Raw genomic sequence first — 18,001 nt, forward strand, 5'->3', positions numbered from 1 at the left:
AACAATGGTACCACACTAATGCAGAGTTAATAGTAAGTATAACTGAATGTGAGGGAGGGATAAGGGGACTCTATATTTTCTGCATGATTTATCTGTAAACCTACAACTTCTTTAAAAAGAAAAAAAAGGTGAAAATAAATTGACAAGATGGCAGTCATCTCATACATCGTTACAAAATCAAATTACTTTATCTTTTCTACCCATCCCCCAAAATAAAATGGTATACTCACATACTCACTGAGGGCTGTATCAGATAATTAATAATGTAGATTAAGGAGATATTTCCAATAACATCTTTCTGTAATCATGTCACCCATCTTTATTTGTGATACTATTTCAGATTCATTACTTACATTCATGATATCGAGATTAATCAAATTCAACCTGTTACATGCCTAAATACAATCACCCACAGTTTTAAAAATAATATAATTTATAGCAGGAGTAAGCATTGCTCAAAACTCACAGAATGTATACTTAAGATCTGGCATTTCAATGTATGTAAATTTTACGTCAAAATAATAAAACAATAAATATTGAACTCTAGGTTAATGATAGTCATGGTAAAGTATTTAGGGGGAAATATATGGATATCTGCATTCATTTTTAAATAAATGAAAATAGGATGGATTGATAGATAGATGGACGGATGGATAGAGAGATGCAGAGATTGCTATCTGTGTGATAATCAAGTATAGTAAAATGTTGACAGGAGAATCCAGGTAGTGGATATATAGGTGTTCACTGTAAAACTATTTAAAACTTTTTTGATTGAAATTTTTCATAATAAAATTTTAGAAAAAAATAATAATGTGTGGGACAGAGGGTGGATTGCAAGAGGAGTCCATCTAATAGACATGTGTAGAGGATAAACTTTCTATATGCTTTCTACCCAGAAAAGAGAAAAAAAGTATTACAATTTTCTGACAGCAAAGTTCTGACTAGAGAGAAACAATACAACTGGATTTTGGTCAGCAGCCCTTCCCACACAATATCAAATAGCTGCCAATCAAAAAAAGTTAGGGAAGATTAATGACAGCTGGCTACCGAGACTGCAAAATCCACTTTGCCAGTTGATGTCCTCAGAATGCACTGGCTAAGTCCATCTTTGAGGTCCCTTCAGGATTTCTGAACAACAGTGTATTCATTCCCTCTAGCCACTTCACTGCAGATGAGCATAACTGCTTCCTTTTTCATCTAAGGGTGTGTTTAATTTACTGAATATAGGTCTTAGTACTTCTGTCATGAAACACAATTAATAACCCTTAAATGTGTGAAGGATTGGACAAAGGTGACCTCTAAATTTCCTCTCCTATTTAAATCCTTGATGATTCAAAGTCTAGTTGTTTTAACACTGACAGACTTTAGAAGGCCCTATGCCCTATTTACTTAGTTCTGAGCCACCCTCTCTAATCAGGAAAGGGAGTCTAGAAGAGGATAATCTCTTTTCCCACTTACCTTCACTGGGGTCTGTGGGAATCTCACTTTCCTCTGGCCCTGCCTGGTCCTCTGTATTATGTCCTCCTTCTGGTTGAATCTGAGATAAGACATCAGGTTGATTCATGGCATAATCTAGGAGAGGAAAAAGGGGGAGAGCGTATGACAAAGAAAAGATTAATAGGGATGACAACTAATCACCATCAAGGCTGAGTAGAAGGCTTTGGCAAGGTCCTCAATCCCAGGGATTTTCTTTTAGACTCCATATCATTTCTTCCCATCCATCTACTTCCAACTACAGATGATATCTGTTCTGGAAAGCAGGTAAGAGATTTGTGGGAAAGGTACATGTGCTACCTTCTTGATGCCCATCTGTTACTTTCAGTGAGTAAGAGTGATAGCATGCCCCAAAAGGAGTGAAATCAAGCTCCTTTCAAAGTGAAAGATACCCATGGAAACCACTACTGCTGGCACAATTCTGAACTTCATTCTGCATCAAGGTAAGGATAGAGAGTGAGAATGATGATACTGGAAGTAAAGGGACTGTCCTGAGTCCTCTTTGAGCTACCATTACCTCATTCAAAAGGTGCCAACTCAGCCTTACCCATGGAGACAAGAGACTCATAGTTGCCCTTCATGATATTCTTGTAAAGTTCTTTTTGCCATTCTTCTAATTTTTCCCACTCTGGAGTGGAAAAGTAGATGGAGACATCATCAAATGTCACAGGCACCTGAAATTACAATCACACTGGGGTTAGTCCCTCCCCCTGCAATTCAATCATTCAACAAATCTTTACTAAGTGGCTAACAATTACAAAGAACTATGGGAGGAACTAAGGAGATATAGGAAAAACTTAGACACAGATCCAATCTCCAGGAGTTCACAACATGCTCAGGAGAAAAGTGAAAATTCTTAGGGCTAAGAGTTTTTGGAGGATGGAGGACATTATTTGTAAATGATCATTCATAAAGAGTTAGGTACAAATGCAAATATATTATATATAATATATATAACAAATATATTATAAATATATTTAATTATAACATATGCTGAATATCCACCTAGTACAAGATTTGCTCTAAGCATCAAGATTATAAAATATGGATTCTGCCCTAATGTAGGCCAAATTAATGACATGAACAGGAAATTTGGAAATTAGAGCTATAATGGGACTGGGATGATTCTAGAAGAGATGGGACTTCGGGTAGTCCTAAAGGACAGGTAGGTTGTAAACAGGCCTAATGAGAACGGGAAAAGCATTTAAACAAGGAAAATTGCAGAGTATATTCAGAAGACAATCATGAATTCTGGCTAGTTGGAGTCAAGGTTTCACGAAGGCAATGGCCTGGGACCAACTGAACGTTTCTAGACAGAACAGAATTTCCCCTACCTCCCAGAAGACATTGGTCTAAAGCTAGGCACTTATCTCTAGGCAAAAACTAGAAGGTTCTTGTAAAGAAATACAAGAGTTTGTCTGGGGAAAAGGAAGGTGTCTGGTATGGGTAATATCACCTAAGTTCTGCTTTCCTCATTCAGGTATTTAGCTGTTCACCATCATGATGGTTGGCTCTTCCTTCTCCCACAAGACAGCTTTCTATAGGGTTTTTGTTTTTTTTTTAACATTTTTATTTTGAAATGCTTTCAAACTTACATGACAATTACAAAAATAATAAAAATCCCATATAGAGAACTCCAACCACACCTCCAGATGTCCAGATCCACCAAATGTAATATTTTGTCACATTTGCCTCATCATTTTATCCATTCATTCATCCATTTACATACCAATCAATCCATTTTCTGAACACTTGAGTGTAGGTTGCACACATCATGCTCCTTGAATATTTAATACTGTCATGTATATTTATTTCCTAAGAACAAGGATATTCACTTATATAACAACCTTAAGGGCCATTTCCAAGTTGAAGAAATTTAACACTGACATAAAGCTTACAATCTATATTTCATTTTTTTCATATGTTCCAATAATGTCCTTTTGAGCCTTTTCTCATCCCTTATTTGATTGCATCCAGGAGAATGGTTATTACATTCAACTGTCATTGTTTCTTTAGTTGCTTTTTTTTAAATTGTGGGAATATATATAAAACATAAACTTTCACATCTCAACCACTCCCAAGCATACATAGAATTCAGTGGGATTAATCACCTTTACTGTGTTGCAGTACCCTCACCAACCCTCCACTACCAAAATCTTCCCATCTCCCCAGACAGAAATCCTATACCCATCATGCATTAACTTCCCATTCTCCCTGCCTCTCGCAACCTGTACACTAATCTCTGTCTCTATGAGTTTGCATATTCTCAGATATTTTCTTTGTGGTTATCATGGAGCTTAAATTTAATATCTTAAATCTTTAACAATCTTGTTTGCTTTGATACCAACTTAACTTAAATAGTATACAAGGACTATGTTTTATACACTTCCATCCTCCCATTTTTATGTAGTTCCTGTCACAAATTATCTATACATATGAGTTCAAAACCATATCATTATCATTATATTTTATGCATTTGCCATTTAGATACTATAAGGAGTAAAAAGTGGAGTTGCATATCAAAAATACAATAGTACTGGCATTTATATTTACCCATGTCATTACCCTTACCAGAGATCTTTATTTCTTCTCAAGACTTCAATCTATTGTGTAGTGTCCTTTCCATTCAGTCTGTAGAGTATTTCCTATAGGGCTGGTCTAGTAATGACAAACTCCTGCAGCTTTTGTTTATCTGAGAATGTCTTAATTTCTCTCTCTTTTTGAAAGATAGTTTTTCCAGATATAGACTTCTTGATAGGCCATTTTTTGCTTTCAGCACTTTAAATATGACTTCCCACTGCCTTCTTGTCTCCATGGTTTCTCATGAGAAATTTGCACTTAATCTTATTGAGGTTCCCTTGTATGTGACATATTATTACTCTCTTGTGGCTTTCAGAACTCTCCTATTGTCTTTGACATTTGACTGTTTGATTATAACATGGTGCAGTGTGGGTCCATTTGGGTTTATCCTGTTTGGAATTTGTTGAGCATCTTGGATGTATATATTCAGATCTTTGGTTAACTTTGGGAAGTTTTCTGCCCTTATTTCTTTGACTATCCTCTCTGCCCCTTTCTTTCTTCTTCTGAGACTCCCACAATGCATATATTGGTACGCTTGATGGTCATCTCACAGGTTACTCAAGTTCTGCTCACTTTTCTTCAATTTTCTTATTTCTGATCCTCACACTGGATGATTTCAACTGTCTTATCTTCAAGTTCACTGATTCTTCTGCCAGCTCCAATCTGCTGTTGAACCCCTCTAGGGAATTTTAAATTTCTGTTGCAAATTAGAATCTAAAATAATATCAATGAACTTTTAGTATTTTCTTACCTTAAAATTTAATTTACAAGTCTACTTTGCACTTTTAATGGATCTTTTATCCATGTATGATTTTGTAACAATCTGCATTGGTTCACTGAATGTTTACATATTTCAACATAAAAAAAATCATAATCATAAATATCACTACCAATCTCATTAGAAAAGACCTGGGAAAGTTTTGAGAAGCTGTCAAGCTCATGGTGGCAGATTCAAGTTTTCCAAAATTCTAATTTTCCTTTGAAAACTTGAATATTGACACTGACAATAAATACTGTCAGTTGTTTTCCTTGAATCAACTTTGCCTATTTTCAAGAAAATGTACGCCAAACACCCAAGCCCAAATAACCAAAGTTTGTCAGTTATTTTTTAAAGTAAATATGCTATTCCTTGAAAAAAATCAGTTCAGCTCACAATTTTAACACTTGTCCAACAACTAGTCTTCAAGACAACCATCATACATCAGTATGCAGCAGAAGTGCATTATGTATATTTCCCATGTCATCACATTAAATATTTAAAGGATAGTTACTTAAAGGTTGAGATATAATTAAATCAGTAAATTTACTGCTTTTCAAGGGTATTCTTAAGTGAAACTGGTTTTTTTTTTCTTTCACTGTGAGTATATAGTGGTGAAGAACATAAGGATTATTAGTAAATTTATTACCACTGCCTTGATTTGTTATAAGTGCAGGCAGTTTTACCCACCATTGCCTTATACCACCAGTGCAAATGTCACATAAAAATGCAATAATGTCTTGATATTATTATGAAAATAATTTTCTCCTTCAAATTTGTGGATCATACTTTAAGAACAGTTGTGACAGAAAAAATATTTGAGTACCTACCATGTGCAAAGTTCTACAGAAGGATTCAAGGATAAATCAGATAGATCTTAAGTTTACAGGCTGTTAAGGGTATCTAACACACAGTAGAAAATTATATGTCTAAGGTAAGTAAGGCTAAAGAGCTGTAAAAATTCAGAGAACAATAATTTTGAAATGTGGAACATTGGGGAAGGCTTTATGAGAGGTGACTTTTGAACCGGACTTTAAGAGTAAGAAGGACATTCTAAATGGAGGCAATGAGACCAAAATAGGAGAAATTATGGGGCATGGACAGGGCAAAAGCAATTCAATCTGGCTGGAGGGTGGGGTATGAAAAGGGTAGTCGTGGGAGATAAGGTTGGAAAGTTAGGACGGGGTCATGCTAAGGAGTTTGGATTTTATTTTGTTGGTAATGGAAGACTTCTGAGCAAAAAGGTAACCTGATTCTAGCTGTACTTTGAGAATATTAATTTCGCAAGCGTTATATAACTGGGGGAAAGAAGGGTACTGGAAGGTTTTTGAGTGAGAGCAAGCAAGAGTCAATGAGGATTTGATTGGGTACAGCTGCAAAGGGAGGAGGATAAGAGATATGGACAAGCTCTGCAAGGTAGAGTCAATAGGATGTGATGCTTTTTTTGAAGCCAGGGACCATGTCTTAATCATATCTAGCCTGCCCAACACTGAGCACAGTGCTTTACATATAGGTGGTAACCAAATGTTTACTGAATGAACAAGTACTACGGGTATTCATACAATAGAGAGTTCAGTGCTGTCTGAAATAGGGAAGGCTTCATGGAAGAAGGGAGACTTGGTTATAATTCTGGTCTCCCTCTATTAATACTCCCCCTCCTAAAGTCATCATATTCTATGTGGGTCCAATACCTAATCTAAATTGCTTCCCTGGACCATAGAGTGAGGTGGGGGTTGGGCTACACAAATTTTTTCTCTGAGCTGCCCCTATCTCTTGGCTAAGAACATTGTGGTAGTGGACAAAAGCATTTGAATATTTTGACCCCACTCTGAGTGATCGTAGGTGTTATTCTGGTGGCTCTCTACCTCTAACAATCCTATTTTCTGCAGCAGAGGCGGACGACTGGTGTTTCTTAGTGACCCACACTTTGATGGAATCACCCCTATTATTCCAATGTCTGGGCCTTCACTTTAGACATCCAGTTTTGTCAGTTCACCTAGAGGTTTTCAGGCTCTGGAGATCTGATAAAAACAAAAACAAAAACAAAACAAAACAAGCAAACTTACAACAGAAAGATTAATAATTAAGGATGAAAGTATTTTTAGTTTATATTAGAGTTACACCTGGCCTGACATTCAGAATGGACTGCTTAGGAAACAAAGTTATGGTGTAAAAGGTTATTTGATGTTTACAAAATCAGAGTTGGGGAGCTGGCTCTTCTTAGCAATAGCTGTACTCTCCTGTGGATGCCAGATAAATTGCTGTCTACTGTAGGGAAAGTTTATTCTGGGAAGAAAAAGAAAAGAAAAGACCAGCTTGAACAGAGTTGAATAAATACTAACATTTTCTTCCTCTCCAATCCATTTTCCAGTCTTTGCATGGTTTGCTTTGGATATTAACTTATATATTACAAGATCAAAATTTACTGGTATTTTATACGTCTTATATTAATCTTAATAAACATAACATATCCTTTAGCATTACCATTAAGCAATTTATTTTTTTCTCTCAAATTGCTTCATTTGTGTCAGCCTTTTCTCCCCAACTAAATTTTCTGTTCTTTGTGGACAAGAATTATAAATTTATTCCTACTCAAGGTATCTGCCATCTCTGAGCTTAGGATTTCTCTGGATTCTTCAACTGCAGCCCTTTCCTGTGCTACTCAGATGCAGCTTCGCTACTCAATTTTAGACCTCAGCACACTCCCATCCTGTCACTCAATGAAAAACTCATCAAAAACTCCAGTCCAAAAAACAAACAAACAAACAAACAAACATCAAACACTCTGGTCTACTGATGCCTCTCCTTATTCTTAGTACTGTTATGGATATGATCCCGCCTGATGTCACATATTGCCATTTCAACTGAATTCTGAGAGAGGAGGGAAGTAAACATGTACTTCACAATCTTGAACCGAAAGTCCATCTTGAACCTTTATTTCCATTTTGTCATTACTTTACCATATGTATTTTTATTGCAACCTATCATGAATTTTTTGTGTAACAAGATTAGATAAAAATAGATTCTTCATTGAGAATCTATACTTAAGCTCAGCCTGGCGTTAGGTGCTGAGCAGAATGTAAAGATGAGTAATTTATAAGAAGGAGTAAAAAGTAGTTACTTCAAACCGAGGTTTGAAGGCCCATCTTCAGAATAGGGGGATCGCCTACCTTACCATCCACATTCAGCCCCAGGAGAGCTAAGTAGCAGCAGCCATTTTCCCCAAAGCTGAAACTAGAGACCTTGTCTTAAAGAAATTTAATGGCCTAACTAGAGACAGCATGGAATCCTAGTATGGGTACTGATAACTTAGAATACCATCTTACTCCTCTAGACTCTGGGTGGTTCCTGCACTGCCTATTTGCTCCTTGCCAGGGCACCTGACAGTTAAGCCCACCTATATAGGGTACCTATGGAGAGAGCTCTCTCCTACAAAGGGAAGTTTTATTGGCTAAACAGACCTACGTGGTGACAGAGAAAATGTGCCAGCTTCCTAAATTTAATCTATTAATCAACTCATGAATATGAACAAACATTTGAAGAACACTAACAACACAAAGTATATGGAAATTCTGTATTTTATGCATGATTTTTCTGCAAACCTACAGCTTTTCTAATAAAAAATAATAAAATAAAGGCAAATAACTTCAAAAAAACAAAAAAAAACCTAACAGCATCAAGATGAATAAACACTACAAATGGTCTTAGAGGAGAAAAACAATTCAGGTGATAGAATAAACTAAAAATCAAACAAACTTCTAGTACGTATTCTCAGAGAGATTCAAATAGACACTGCATTCATTAAAAAAAAAATCAGTTTGCTTTAAAAAATGGAGCAGAAAATAAGATCTTGAAAATTAATGGGGAAGAGGGGGTGAAATACTATAAAAATAGAATTATAGAAAAAAATTTCCCAGACCTGAAAAGACTCCAGTTTGAAAGGTCACACCAAGTACTCAACACAAATTTAAAAGGACCTATACCTAGACACATCCTTAATAAATTTTAGAAAAACAAGTATAAATACAGGATAATAAAAGCTTTCAGGGAGAAAAAAATAGATTTAAAATCAAGCAAATGAGAATCAATTTGGCATTAAATTTCTCATCAATGGCATTCGATTTTAGGAGACAAAAGGCCAATGCCTTTAAAATTCTGAGGGAAATTGATTCTGAACTTGGAACTTGGCATTCAAAAGTAAGGGCAGAATAAGGACTTTTCCAACAAAGCAAAGACGCAAAAGTTTATTTCTTATATTTCAATCTACTAAGTCCTCAATATATTTTGACTAGAATTAAATACATTTTAATTTCATGAAGAAATCTTTAAGAGGGATCACATATTATTTCATATTTTATTTAGGAGTTGAAGATGGATAAGTTTTGCACTTACCTAGGAAAGATAATAAGTAACTCTAACTTACTCTTTTCTACTACTCTTAGCAAACATTAAGTTTAAATTATCTGAAAGAACTTCTGGAGGGGGTCCCAGATTCACAAATAAAACACATTGTAGGCAAGGTTCTCGATCAGTCTGCCTCTAAAATCCCTCCCAGTTACCGTCTCATTCTCTGCTCTTCTTCACAGCAAAACTTGAAAGAGTTGTTTAATTGTAATTCTCTCCATTTTCTCTCCTCCCATTTACTCTTCAATCCATTCCATTCAGTCTTCTATTCCCACCATTCCACAGAAACAACTCTTGTCAAGGCAACCAGGGACTATTTTGTTGCTGTTTCAGTTTGCTAAAGCTGCCAGAATGCAATATACCAGAAATGGATTGGCTTTTACAATGGGGGTTTATTAGTTCACCAATTTACAGTTCTAAGGCCATGAAAATGTCCCAGTTAAGGCATCAAGAGGTAGATACCTTCTCTGAGGAAAGGCCAATGACATCTGGGGTTCCTCTGTCACATGAAAAGGTACATGGCCGGAGTCTGCTGGTCCTCTCCTGGGTTTAGCTTCTGATTTCCATGGCTTTCTCTAAAATGTCTCTGGGCTTCTGTCTTAGCTTCTTTTGTGGGTCCTTCTTGCTTCTCCCAGGGTGTTTTCTTTCTAAGCATCTTTCTACTTTCTTCAAAATGTCTCTGCTTTTTATCCTCTCAGAGGATTCCAGCAAGGGGATTAAGACCTACCCTGAATAGGTGGGGTCACATCTCCATGGAAACAACCTAATCAAAAGGTCCCACCCTCATTAAGTCTGCCCACACAAGGTTGGATTAAAAGAACATAGGTTTTTCTGGTGTACATAACAGATCCAAACCAGCACAGTTGCCAAAGCATATTAACTATCCTCATTTTTCTAGGCCTCTCAGTAACATTCAACCTAAGTGACAACTCTGTCCTTGAAATGCTTTTTTCTCCTTATCCCTGTAACACCAATACTTTCCCTATTTTATTTTTCTACCTCACTAGCCACTTCTCAGTCTCCTTTGTTGACTCCTGCTACCCCTGGAACTTGGTCCTGAGACTCTTTCTCTTGCTTATCCACTTTCTCTCCCAAAGTAATCACTTCCCAGTCTCATGACTTACAATACCATCCATACGTCAAAAACTCCCAAATATTTCTCTCTCCCTTGAGCTCCAGAGTCCACTTAACATCTCTCTTGAATGTATCATAGGCATCTCAAACCTAACACTACCAAAGAAGAACTCCTAATTCCTTCCCACTCCCAAGGCCATTCTTATCCAAGGTCTTCCTTATTTCAGTAAATGCCAACACCATCCATCTAGTTCCTCAAACCAAAAGCCCAAGAGTCAGTAAACCTAAAGTGGTTAAGAGAATATGCTCTAGAGCCAACTGGGGTTGAAATAAAACTTTGTTATTTATATTTATTAACTATATATGATCTTGGGCAAATTAGGGTTCTTGTGAGAACTATATGCTTTAAAATAAGCACTTAGAATAGTACGTTCTAAGTACATTACCACACAGTGAATTTATAATTATTGTCCTTAATTCCTCATTCCCTAATTTCCATCAATGAGTCCTATCATCTATTCTACCTTCAAAACATCCTAAATCTGTCCACTTCTCTCCAACTCCTCTACTGCTACACTCATCCAAGACACTTGCATTCCCGTAACTATTACAGCTGTCTTATTTTCTCCCTGCTTCTGTTTTTGCCCCCACGATCTATTCTCCACGAAGGAGCTAAAGTGATTCTTTTAAAATATAAACCAGATATGATTCCTGTGCTTAAAGTCCTCTAATTTCTTCCCATTACACTTAGAATAAAATTCACCCCCCTTACCTTGGTCTTAAATGCTTATGTCAGTGGCTTGCAACCCTAGTCACATATTAGAATCATCTATGGAACTTTAAAATATTAATGCTTAGGGATTAAAAGAACATGGCCGAGGCGGGGCAAGATGGCAGCACAGAGAGGAATGGAAGCTAAGTAGTCCCCCTGGAACAACTACAAAAAACCAGAAACAACTAGTAAATAATCCAGAATAACTGCGGGGGGACAAACGAGACCATCCACTCATCATACACCAACCTGAATTGGGAGGAATGCCCGAGAACACAGCATAAAATCTGTAAGTAAAACCTGCGGAACCAAGTCGTGATACCTCCTCTCCCATAGCCCGAGCTGCAAAGCCTCGTGGTGCCAGAGAGAAGCTCTCTCCCAGCAAGTGAATATAGCTCAGCTGAGCTCCAACTGGGGTTTTAAGTAGCGAGTGTGAACTGCTCACTGCAGGTACGCAGCCCCAAAAAACAGACAGAGGCTTTGGGTGACAACTGACCTTGGAGAGCCAGAGGGTTGCCTTGGACTCGGTCTGAAGGAGACTATCTGTTTCTTTTTTGGCTCAGTGGAGAAAGCCCCAGTCATATTCAGTTTCCAGGGCTGTGACTTGGGGAAGGGTGGAGACAGCATAAGCAGAGAGCAAGACCATTGAAATGCTAATGACCTCCACCTGAGGGGTCTGTCTTCTCTAGGAGGAAAGGGGTGGGGCCCTTTCCATTCAAAACCAGACCCCAGAGCCTGGGGGAACAGGGCCATACCTCCTCACACCAGTCAAGAATTATAGACTAAAAGGCGTTACCTGCTGGGCAGAAAAGCACAGTGACCCCAGGCATCAAAGGGTGGAGCAATTTTCTAAGACATACCCTCAGGGAAACCAGATACTGAATATTTCTTCCCTCTGGGACCTGAGCCTGTTCTGGTCTGGGAAAACCTGATTTGGATAACCAAGGAAACCATGCCTAGACAACAGAAAATTACAACCTACACTAAGAAAAACAAAGTTATGGCCCAGTCAAAGGAACAAACGTACACTTCAACTGAGATACAGGAATTTAAACTAATGCTAAATCAAATCAAAAAGTTTAGAGAAGATATTGCAAAAGAGATAGAGTCTGTAAAGGAAACACTGGGCATATATATGGCAGAAATCAAAAGTTCAAAAAAACAACTAGTAGAATCTACGGAAATGAAAGGCACAACACAAGAGATGAAAGACACAATGGAAACATACAACAGCAGATCTCAAGAGGCAGAAGAAAACACTCAGGAACTGGAGAACAAAACACCTGAAAGCATACACGCAAAGGAGCAGATGGAGAAAAGAATGAAAAAATATGAGCAACATCTCCGGGAACTCAAGGATGAAACAAAGTACAGTAATGTACGTATCATTGGTGTCCCAGGAGAAGAGAAGGGAAAGGGGGCAGAAGCAATACTAGAGGAAATAATTAATGAAAATTTCCCATCTCTTATGAAACACATAAAATTACAGATCCAAGAAGTGCAGCATACTCCAAACAGAAGAGATATGAATAGGCCTACGCCAAGACACTTAATAATCAGATTATCAAATGTCAAAGACAAAGAGAGAATCCTGAAAGCAGCAAGAGAAAAGCAATCCATTACATACAAAGGAAGCTTCATAAGACTATGTGCGGATCTCTCAGCAGAAACCATGGAGGCAAGAAGGAAGTGGTGTGATATATTTAAGATACTGAAAGAGAAAAACCTCCAACCAAGAATCCTATATCCAGCAAAGCTGTCCTTCAAATATGAGGGAGAGCTCAAAATATTTTCTGACAAACAGACAATGAGAGACTTTGTGAACAAGACACCTGCCCTACAGGAAATACTAAAGGGAGCACTACAGGGTGATAGAAGACAGGAGTGCGTGGTTTGGAATACCATTTTGGGAGATGGTAGCACAACAATGTAAGTACACTGAACAAAGATAACTATGAATATGGATGAGAGAGGAAGGTGGGGAGCATGTGAGACACCACAAGAAAGGAGGAAAGATAAAGACTGGGACTGTGTAACTTGGTGAAATCTAGAGTATTCAACAATTGTGATAAAATGTACAAATATGTTGTTTTACGAGGGAGAACAAGCAAATGTCAACCTTGCAAGGTGTTAAAAATGGGGAGGCATTGGGGGAGGGATGCAATCAGCATAAACTAGAGACTGTAACTAATAGAATCATTGTATCATGCTTCCTTTAATGTAACAAAGGTGATACACCAAGGTGAATGCAGATAACAGGGGGGGATAGGGGAGGCATGTTAGACACTTGACATTGGTGGTATTGTCTAATTCTTTATTCTACTTTGATTTAAGGGTATTTTTCCTTTTGCTGCTTCCTAGCTATCATTTTTTTTTCCTCTTTCTTTTGCCTCTCTACCTTCTTTGACTCTCCCTCCTGCCTTGTGGAAGAAATGTAGATGCCCTTATATAGATAGTGGTGAAGGTGGTGAACACATAAATGTATGACCATGCAGAGAACCATCGATTATTTACTTGGGATGGAATGTATGGTGAGTGAACAAAACCACATTAAAAAAAAAAAATGGGTTGATGACAAAACCTCGAGGGCAATATACTGAGTGAAATAAGCCAGACACATAAGGACAATTATGGCAGGGTCCCACTGATAGGAATTAATTATAATATGTAAACTCACAGACATGAAATATAAGGTACCAAGATATAGGATGAGGTTCAAGAATGGGGAGTGGTTGCTTAGTATGAGCAGAATGTTCAACTAGGATGAACTTAAATGTTTGGAAATGAACAGGGGTGTTGGTAGCAAGATGCGAGAATAACTAACAGTGCCGAATGGTGTGTGAATGAGGTGGAAAGGGGAAGCTCAGAGTCATATATGTTACCAGAAGGAAAGTTGGAGGTCAAAAGATGGGAATGTATGAAACTGAATGCTATGGTGGGCAATGTCCATGATCAACTGTACAAATACTAGAAATCGCTTGCATGAACCAGAACAAATGTATGACAATACAATTAGAAGTTAATAATAGAGGGGCATATAGCGAAGAACTATATACCTATTACAAACTATATACTACAGTTAGTAGTATTTCAACATTTTTTCATAAACAGTAACAAATGTACTATATCAATACTAGGAGTCAACAATTGAGGGGGGTTGGTTAGGGATAGGGGAGGATTAGAGTTTCCTTTTCTTTTTTTCTTTTTTCGTCTTTCACTTTATTTCTTGTCTGGAGTAATGACAAGTTTCTAAAAATTGAATAAAAATTAAGAGTGATGGATGCACAGCTGTATGAGGGTACCCAGGGGCAAGTGATTGTACACTTTGGATCTTTGGATAATTGTATGGTATCTGAACAATCTCAATAAAAATTAAAAAAATATATATATATTAATGCTTAGGCCCCATCCTGAATCTGTTAAGTCAAATCCATAGGTATGATGCCCATGAAGATTTTAAAACCCCTTCAGGTGCCTTGTACATAACAGTCATTTACAGTCCAAGGCTGAAAAACACTGCCCTAACTAATCTGGTCCCCTATCCATTTCTCCAATCATCGCTCTAGCCATCCACTGTTTACCAACAAAATGGCCTTTTGCCTCTCCCTCAGTGTTCCAAGTTTGTTTGTGTGTTAGAGACTTTGTACTAGCTTTTTTTTTCTGCCCAGAAAGCTCTTCCTTGGATCTTCTCATGGTTGGGTCCTTCTCATCATTCAGTCTCAGCTTAAAATATTAGCTTCTTTATAAGACTATCACTGACATCCAATCTAAAAGAGATCCCCAAATAGTACTTCATTTTATTTTTATTGAAGCACTTATATGTATTTACTTTCTTGCTTGTTTGTATTGTGCTTCTTTTCCCACCAAAATGTATATTCCAGGAAAGTAGGGAAGCTTATGCAAAATGTTCACTCAGTGTTCTCAGGATGTAGACCATGCAAATAATAAGTGTTCAAGAAATATTTGTTCAATGAATGAGTAAGTAAAAAACGGCATGCTTGGAAACTAGCTGCCTCAAGGTTGTTTGCCATAACTTAAAAGTAATGTTTATTTCCTTTTGTATTATGAGCTATTCCCTCCAAAAGGGCTGGGCCCCAGCACTGCGGCACTCTTCTGCAAAAGATGCTAAAGAACAGGATCTATATCAACATTAGACCCAGAGACAATCCAAAACCTTTATATTAACTATTTCACTCTACATTCTTTATCTTGTCCTCCCTCTAATTTTTCTACCAGAATTTCCAACAAATTAAAACTGATTGATTTAAATAATATTTAACTTAAGTTTCTACACCACAATTTAAGCAGACAGGTTAATGAAAAAACAAGTGATACAGAGGTAATGTGTAGGATAAAGCAAAAGAGAAAAAGCCATCTGCCAGGTGACCAACTTTGGACTGGAAAGAGTTTTCCAATATGAAAGGTATATTTCAAATGGACACTAAATTGAACACAGAATACTTCCCAAATAGGTAAACTTCATGGTTCCCTTGGCCTAAGACAGTTTAAGACATTTTAAAGAAAATAAAAATATCTAAGTAATTGATTCATAATACCCTTTACTACTTGTCTAAGATCTAACAGTACCATTTTACAACCAGAAGTGAAGATATTACCTTTGGGATATCTCCTTTAATACCTGGGGGGAGCCGGAGTATCCAGAAGTTCCTATTTCTCAGCAGATTCTCCAAGTTCTCCAGTCGCCTCTGCAGCAGCCCATACTCCTGCAGCAGAGTCCCCAGCATGGCCCACTTGCCATCCAGCTGGTTCCCAAGCTCAGCCACTGACTTTTCACAGCTGGCTAACTTCTTCTCTGCTGTCCCTGTCCGCCCTTCTAGGTGTAGGAGTCGCCGGCTGTGGACCTCCACCTTTCTTTCTATGGCCTGCACAGCTGCCACCACTGTCCATAAGGAGATGGCTGCTGTTTGCAGATGTGCCTCATTTGCTGCTGGAGGTGTGGGAAGAGGAAGGGGCTGCTGGGAAGTAAGGCACTCGGAGTCCCATTCAGAAGTCTGCATGTAGTGAAGAGATGGGACAAGACATTGAATGTTAGAAGGAACCCTAATTCCAAACTAAAATCAGTTAAGGGTTGCTTAACTGTCCAGACCAGATTAATCTAAATATAGTTTTACTACAGCCTGGCTTAAGACTCATCTTTCTAAAGTTCACTGGCATCAAAAAGCCAAGGGAATTGCTTTGGTGATTCAGAGATCAATTAGGTAAGATAGTGAATGTGTGAAATTGGATCCTTAAGAATGATCCTGGTATATTCCCTAGGATATAAGACCCTGGAGCCAGTCATCCAGAGGCTCAGGTTGCTGCTGCATCTTCTACTCTGGAAAAGGCCTACAGCTGCAGAGATCCATTTCAGGTTTCACTGAGCTCAGTTAGTGCCCTCTGATAAATCCCTTATATACTGATGTTTTGGCCCTTTCTACCATCCTGGTTACAAACCACAATTTGTAATAGTCATTACAAATTATTATTATTATCTTAATAAACTTGAGACTGTTGAGTCTGGGGGAAACACAAGTGTTCTCAAATATTTGAGGGTTATAAAGCAGAAGGTAGAACAGACTTATTTAATATCATACTGTATTACTCCAGAGGGAAGAACTAACCAAAATATGGAATTTTCAGACAGACAAATTTTGGCCTATAATTTTTTTTGTTAATTAAATTCAGTTTTATTGAAATATATTCATATACCAGACAGTCATCCACGGTGCAAAATCAACTGTTCACTGCACCATCACATAGTTACGCATTCATCACCCCAATCTACCCTTGAACACCTTCCCCACATCAGAAAGAATCAGAATAAGAATAAAAAATAAAAGCAAAAAAGAACATCCAAATCATCCCCTCCATCCCACCTTATTTTTCATTTAGTTTTTGTCCCTATTTTTCTACTATCCATCCATACACTAGATAAAGGGAGTGTGAGCCACCTGGTTTTCACAATCACACTGTCACCTCTTGTAATCTACATTGTTATACAGTGGTCTTCAGGAATCCAGACTACTGGGCTGGAGTTTGATAGTTTCAGGTATTTACTTCTAGCTATTCCAATACATTAAAACCTAAGAGGTGTTATCTACATAGCACTTAAGAATGTCCACCAGAGTGACCTCTTGACTCCATTTGAAATCTCTCAGCCACTGAAACTTGGCCCATAATTTTTAAACTAGATTTTTCGAAGAAAATACAGGCTGCTCCATTACTGATGATACTTAAGGAGTGGTATAAGAGGAAGAAAGTCCTACAACAAATAGGTTGAACTAGAATGACCTCTACGAAGCCTTCTAACTCTATGAACTTGATAAAGCATTCCCTGACCACAACTTCCCATCTTTCCGGCTCACCCACTCCCTTATTCTCATTTAATCTGGTCTGCAATCCCTTTAATTGCTCCAGTTCCTTAACCATTCCATTTTTTCCTGGTTTATCAGCCTGTTCCTGGCTCTGCTTTCTTCCCTGGATGATCATTTCAGCCACCTTCAACCCCTTCACTCCATTATCTTTCTGCTCAGCTAACCTCCAACTTTCAAACAGTCCAAATGTTCTCATTCTCTTTCTGTAAGCAGGCTGGTGAGCCCTATTAAAAGAAATCACATCACTGTGTAAACTAGCATCAACACACAAAAATGATCTCTACTCACAGTGGGGACATCAATATTGCCTGATGCCCTCTATGCTTCTTATCCCATTCCATAAAGTGGCTATTACAAACCCTCAGCACTTTCCTTAAACTTTTAGTACAATGCTTCTCAAGCTCATCTCTCATTGAAATGCAGATTTTGATTCAGTAGGGCTGGGAGGAAAATTGAGATTCTGCATTTTTAACAAGCTTCCAGGTGATGCTGATGTTGCTGATTCAGGGTGCACACTTTGAGTAGTAAGGCCCTATCCACTCCAAG

General features: G+C 37.8%; 1 protein-coding gene across 1 annotated transcript in view; it reads right to left on the bottom strand.

The window, feature by feature from the left end:
- The window catches only part of LOC119533942 (zinc finger protein 398), a 53,135-nt gene that overhangs the window by 33,129 nt on the left and 2,005 nt on the right, over positions 1-18,001 (bottom strand). Inside the window, exons 2-4 of the mRNA XM_037835905.1 lie at positions 15,698-16,093; positions 2,042-2,168; positions 1,459-1,572 (exon numbers count right to left, since the gene is read on the bottom strand). Of these exons, the coding sequence (XP_037691833.1) occupies positions 1,459-1,572; positions 2,042-2,168; positions 15,698-16,093 (637 nt within the window). The remainder of the gene's footprint in view (positions 1-1,458; positions 1,573-2,041; positions 2,169-15,697; positions 16,094-18,001) is intronic.

Source organism: Choloepus didactylus, chromosome 5 (assembly GCF_015220235.1).
Source record: "Choloepus didactylus isolate mChoDid1 chromosome 5, mChoDid1.pri, whole genome shotgun sequence".
Lineage (NCBI taxonomy): Eukaryota > Metazoa > Chordata > Mammalia > Pilosa > Megalonychidae > Choloepus > Choloepus didactylus.